Source organism: Symphalangus syndactylus, chromosome 13, assembly GCF_028878055.3.
Source record: "Symphalangus syndactylus isolate Jambi chromosome 13, NHGRI_mSymSyn1-v2.1_pri, whole genome shotgun sequence".
Lineage (NCBI taxonomy): Eukaryota > Metazoa > Chordata > Mammalia > Primates > Hylobatidae > Symphalangus > Symphalangus syndactylus.
In genome coordinates this window covers 41,131,060-41,137,283 of record NC_072435.2, presented here as the reverse complement: position 1 = coordinate 41,137,283, position 6,224 = coordinate 41,131,060, and the positions used below count along the sequence as shown (strand labels likewise).

Here is a 6,224-nt window from a genome sequence, read left to right as displayed (position 1 = left end):
ATCAAGTAAATACACATATTGTTCAATCATCTGTATTTTGTGTTATGATTACATTTGTTAAAGGGGGGAATATTTTTTGGACAATGTAAGTAGTCATATTTGTAGGTAACACTAGAATTTTCAAGTAGAAACAGCAAGATGATACAATAAAATAATATAGACTATGACACCAAATCTTTCACTCAGATCAACAAGCCTCATTATACATGAACAACAAGCTTCCACACTTCAATAAGTAGATGTACATCATCGAAAACAAACCTTCCATAGGAATTTAGTACATAATTGAAAATGTTACTCTATCAATTTAAGGTCATCTCTAACTCTAAGACCATGTAAAGCCAATTGATTTATGCCAATTTGTCTTTCTGTGTAGACTACACTTGGAACATTTATTTGATGAGCAACTTTTGATTAAGTACTCAGTGCCAGTAAATGTAGTAGAATCCATGAATACTGAGTTCAAGAAGAGAACAGGATCCTAATGGGAGTGAAAAATCCCATGACCAGCTATAAAATACCCTAGTACGTTAAAGTCTATATTATCAGGAAGATCAATTAAGGCAGTGATACAGAAATGAATGACAAACACAAAAAGTGAAAAACCATAGCCTCAGAAATTCTTCTCCAATAAAATTACATGAATGGCCTCAGTGCCAAGCGTAGTTTATTCCATAGGAATAGTACAACTCATCACCCTATGAGGCAAATGGGAATCTCCAAATTGTTTCTGACCCAAGGTTGGGAATAACTTTGAAAAAGGAGGAAAACAAGGGGAAAGTCTGTTGAATATTAGAGAGAGAGGAAAGCTTAATAATAGGAGTTGCTTAAGTTTGATGAGGCAGTTGAGATAAAAGAAATGGAAACTTCAGGAAATAAATAGAGCAATTTCCAGCCGGGCGCAGTGGCTCACGCCTGTAATCCCAGCACTTTGGGAGGCAGAGGCGGTTGGATCACGAGGTCAGGAGATCAAGACCATCCTGGCTAACATAGTGAAACCCCGTCCGTCTCTACTGAAAATACAAAAAATTAGCTGGGTGCGGTGGCGGGTGCCTATTGTCCCAGCTACTCGGGAGGCTGAGGCAGGAGAATGGCATGAACCCAGGAGGCGGAGCTTGCGGTGAGCCGAGATCGCACCACTGCACTCCAGCCTGGGCTACAGAGTGAAACTCTGTCTCAAAAAAAAAAAAAAAAGAGCAATTTCCACTTCCATGATCTGATTAAACAACAGCAATATCTGGCTCTGAGGCTTTGAGCCTTGCAATCATGGATATAGCTTCAGCCCTAGGACAACTGGCACTTTTCTAGTTTCCCTCCCAAAGAATTCTTCAGAGCCCTCTTTATGTCCTTATTCCTCAGGCTGTAGATGAAGGGGTTCAGCATGGGGGTGACCACAGTGTACATCACTGAGGCTGTTGCACCTGAGTGTGAGTTGTGGGTTGCAGCCGAGCTAAGGTACACTCCTAGGCTCGTACAATAAAACAAGGAGACAACTGAGAGGTGAGATGCACAGGTGGAAAATGCCCTATACTTCCCTTGAGCTGATGAGATTGCACGTATAGAGGAAACTATCTTAGAGTAAGAGTAAAGGATCCCAGCGAGACATCCTCCACCCAGCAGCACAGCTGCTGAATACATCGCCATGTCATTAAGAAAGGTGTCAGAACAGGCAAGGTGGATGACCTGATTAAGTTCACAGAAAAAGTGGGGGATTTCCAACTCTCTGCATAAGGACAACCGCAGCACCATTAAGCTATGTAATAAGGAATGCAAGACACTCATGATCCAGGACGCCAGAACCAGCAGTCCACAGAGTTGAGGGTTCATGATGACCGTGTAGTGCAGGGGGTGACAGATGGCCACAAACCGGTCATAGGCCATCACAGTTAGGAGGAAGCTGTCCAATCCTACAAAATGTATGAAAAAGTACATCTGGGTGATGCAGCCTGCATAGGTGATGACTTTGCTCTGTGCCTGGATATTCGCCAGCATCTTTGGGACCGTGGTGGAGGCAAAACAGATGTCTACAAAGGACAGGTTGGAGAGGAAGAAGTACATGGGGGTGTGGAGGTGGGAGCATAAAATGATAACCAGGATGATAAGCCAGTTTCCAAATACAGTGATGAGATACATGGAAAAGAACACTCCAAAGAGAAATCGTTGCAGTCTGTGTTCTTCTGAAAATCCCAGAAGTCGAAATTCTGAAATTTGTGTATCATTCTCTGGTTCCATGTGGTGGAAGTGACTATCAAAAAAAAAAAAAAAAATGAGAGAAAATACATGACATAAGCATGCTTTATTCACCCATCAGAAAAAGCTATTATTTATATCCTATAGTCAACAAGTTAATTTCTATATTTTGTGTGTGGATCTGGTCTTCTTTATGAGATCTCCCATCCCATCTGTGCTTAGGAATTCCTTTCCCATGATGCTCAACCTTTCCCCAAATGGTCATGTATTTAAAAACTTTGCCAGGTGCCGTGGCTCACGCCTGTAATCCCAGCACTTTGGGAGGCAGAGGCTGGCGGATCACCTGAAGTTGGGAGTTTGAGACCAGCCTGACCAACATGGAGAAAACCCATCTCTACTAAAAATACAAAATTAGCCGGATGTGGTGGTGCGTGCCTGTAATCCCAGCTACTCGGGAGGTTGAGGCAGGAAAATCGTTTGAACCTGGGAGGCAGAGGTTGCAGGGAGCCAAGATGGCACCATTGCACTCCATCCAGCCTGGGCTACAAGAGCAAAACTCCGTCTCAGACAAAACAAAACAAAAACCAATACTTTAATGATAAATTCTTTCATGGATTTGAGGAATTTAAATTGAGTGTTATCTATGTTCCAGGCTCTGTCTAGACAATGAGTGAACAATGCTGAAAAACAAAAGTCCCTACAGTGAAGTATGGGGAAGAATACGAGTAAATCACATGCTATGTCAGATGGTGACCAGGGCTAATAAGAAAAGGAAAGAAGGTAAAAACGAGAGGGTGGATAGAGGATGTTAATTTTCCTAGGTGTCCAGAGAATACTAGCAGTCAAGGTGACAAGTGCCCATCAACAGTGGATTGGACAAAGAAACTGTGGTACTTATACACCATGGAATACTAGGCAGCCATAAAAAAGAATAAAATCATGTCCTTTCCAGCTACACGGATGAAGCTAGAGGCCGTTATTCTGAGCGACCTAATGCAGGAACAGAAAACCAAATATTGCATGTTCTCACTTATAAATGGTAGCTAAACATCGAATATACATGAACATAAAGATGGGAACAATTGACACTGGAGACCACTGGACAGAGGATGGAGGGAAGGGGATGTGAGCTGAAGAACCACCTGTTGGGTCCTATGCTTACCTCCTGAGTGATGGGATTGTTAGGACCCGAAGCCTCAGCATCACACAATGTACCCGTGTAATAAACCTGCACATGTACCCTTTAATCTATAATAAAAGCTGAAATTTTTAAAAAGAGAAATGAGACCTCAAGGAAGACAGGGCGGGAGCCATGAGGATATCTGGGAATGTGTGTGCCCAGCAGAAAGAATGGCCACTGCAAAGGTGCAGAGGAAGGTTTCAGATGTTCAAGGCCAACAAGGAAGCCAGTGTGGCAGGGAAATCTGTGAGAAGTAAGTGATGGGAGATGGTGTCAGAAGATGTTGCACTATAAGGTGACTTCATTGCTGCTGAAGCTCCAAAATACAGGAAGTCCCTCTGCCCAGCTTTTGTTTTGTTTTGTTTGGTTTTGAGACAGAGTCTCACTCTGTTGGCCAGGCTGGAGTACAGTGGCATTATGTGGATTCACTGCAACCTCTGCCTCCTGGGTTCAAGCGATTCTCCTGCCTCAGCCTCCCGAGTAGCTGAGACTACAGGTGCCCGCTACCATGCCCTGCTAAGATTTATATTTTTTGGTAGATCCTGACCTCAAGTGATCCTTCTGCCTCGGCCTCCCAAAGTGCTGGGATTACAAGCGTGAGCCACCATGCCCTGCCTTGTCCTAATGTTTTCTATTTGCACTTTAATAAATTGGCTCCATGTCCCATGAATTGAAATGCATCCTTTGTTTATTTCCATATGCTGCCTGTGTGCTGACCTCTGTATTCTGAGTCATCTTTTGGAATATATTGAGTCCAGGTCCCTTTACTTTTTTTTTTTTTTTTTTGAGACGGAGTCTCGCTCTGTCACCCAACCTAGAGTTCAGTGGCGTGATCTCGGCTCACTGCAACTTCCACCTCCCAGGTTCACGCCATTCTCCTGCCTCAGCCTCCCAAGTAGCTGGGACTACAGGTGCCTGCCATCACGCCTGGCTAATTTTTTTGCATTTTTAGTAGAGGCGGGGTTTCACCGTGTTAGCCAGGATGATCTTGATCTCCTGACCTCGTGATCCGCCTGCCTCGGCCTCCCAAAGTGCTGGGACTACAGGTGTGAGCCACTGCGTCCCTCTACTCTTAAAAGGGATATCTCTACCTCATTTGTATGTCATATTCTTTTATGCCTAGGTCTTTGCAACTTTAATTATTTATCCATGTTGAAAACATTAAATTATTGCTACTTCATATCTTGTTTCAGTTAATTAGCAAGGCTCCTTTCAATTCTGTTTAATGATGTTATTTTGAAATCACTCTCCCCACTAAAGACAGACACACACACGCACAATTAGCACAGACACACACACAGGCACACACTTGAAGCTGAATGAGGACTCCTGGGACTGTGTTTATAGCAAGCTATTCTCACCTCCAGTCACACTATTAATATTAGAGAGGAATGGAAATGAAGCAAGCTTTCAATATCAGATTATCTTTCCATTTTTTTGTATGGTCATGTTCTGTCTTCTGTTTGAAAAAAACATAAAAATGATAAAAACAACAATTTTGCTTGATAAACATACAGAGGAGAATTAAATAAAACCCAAGGGGGAAAAAATCTAATAACCTCAGATAATTCCTGAGAGACTAGGAAGAAGAAATAGCTTGCTTGAATGAATTAATGGCATTCGCAGTGACGTGGAGGAGACTGGAGACAATCTTTTTTTTTTTTTTTTTGAGACAAAGTCTCCCTCTTGTCCCCCAGGCTGGAGTGCAATGGCACGATCTCAGCTCACTGCAACCTCCGCCTCCCAGGTTCCAGTGATTCTCATGTCTCAGCATCCCGAGTAGCTGGGATTACAGGCGCCCGCCACCACGCCCGGCTAATTTTTGTAGTTTTAGTAGAGATGGGGTTTCACTATGTTGACCAGGCTGGTCTCGAACTCCTGACCGAAGGTGATCTGCCCGCTTCAGCCTCCCAAAGTGCTGGGATTACAGGTGTAAGCCATCACGCCCGGCTGGAAACAATTATTCTAAGTGAAGTAACTCAGGAATGGAAAACCAAACATTATATATTCTCACTCATAAGTGGGAGCTAAGTTATGAGGATGCAAAGGCATAAGAATGACTCAATGGACTTTGGGGACTCAGGGAAAAGAGTGGGAAGGGGGTGAGGGATAAAAGACTACAAATTGTGTGCAGTGTACACTGCATGGGTGCATCAAAATCTCACAAATCACCAATAAAGAACTTACTCATGTAACCAAATACCACCTGTTCCCCAACCTATGGCAATAAAAAAAATTAATAAAAAAAAGAAAAAGCTTCCTTGGTTATGGCCACACTCCAACTCCCAATGTTCTCCTTGATACGCCACCAAAATAATAGAAGATAAAAAACAAATTAGTCCAAAAGATAAAAGTCATGAAATCTTTTTGGGGCCAAGACACTTAGAGATTGAACATACCCATGGAAAGAATGGGCAAAGGAAATAAACCAACAATTCAACCAAGAACAAACAAATTTGGGCATTTTTAATATATGAAACAATAAAAATCTTGTTTTTCCTGTAGCCTATTTCATATTGATTTGGAAAATTGGTTTTTATATGGTCCGACAGAAGATGAAGAGGCGGGCACCTTTTCTCAGGCAGAGTTTCCCTCTTGTTGCCCGGGCTGGAGTGCAATGGCGTGGTCTCGGCTCACTGCAACCTCCATCTCCCGGGTTTGAGCGATTCTCCTGCCTCAGTCTCCCGAGTAGCTGGGATTACAAGCATGTGCCACCACGCCCGGCTAATTTTGTATTTTTAGCAGAGATGGGGTTTCGCCATGTTGGTCAGGCTGGTCTCGAACTCTTGACCTCAAGTCATCCACCTGCCTCGGCCTCCCAAAGTGCTGGGATTATTGGCGTGAGCCACCGCGC

At 43.3% G+C, this 6,224-nt stretch overlaps 1 protein-coding gene across 1 annotated transcript; it reads right to left on the bottom strand.

The window, feature by feature from the left end:
* Positions 1-1,284: 1,284 nt before the first annotated feature.
* LOC129459188 (olfactory receptor 7A17-like) lies at positions 1,285-2,133 on the bottom strand. Its single transcript, XM_055235574.1, has 2 exons — positions 1,779-2,133; positions 1,285-1,493 (listed from the first exon to the last, which is right to left on the bottom strand). The coding sequence occupies exons 1-2, from the start codon at positions 2,131-2,133 to the stop codon at positions 1,285-1,287; spliced, it is 564 nt and encodes a 187-aa protein (XP_055091549.1).
* Positions 2,134-6,224: the final 4,091 nt, after the last annotated feature.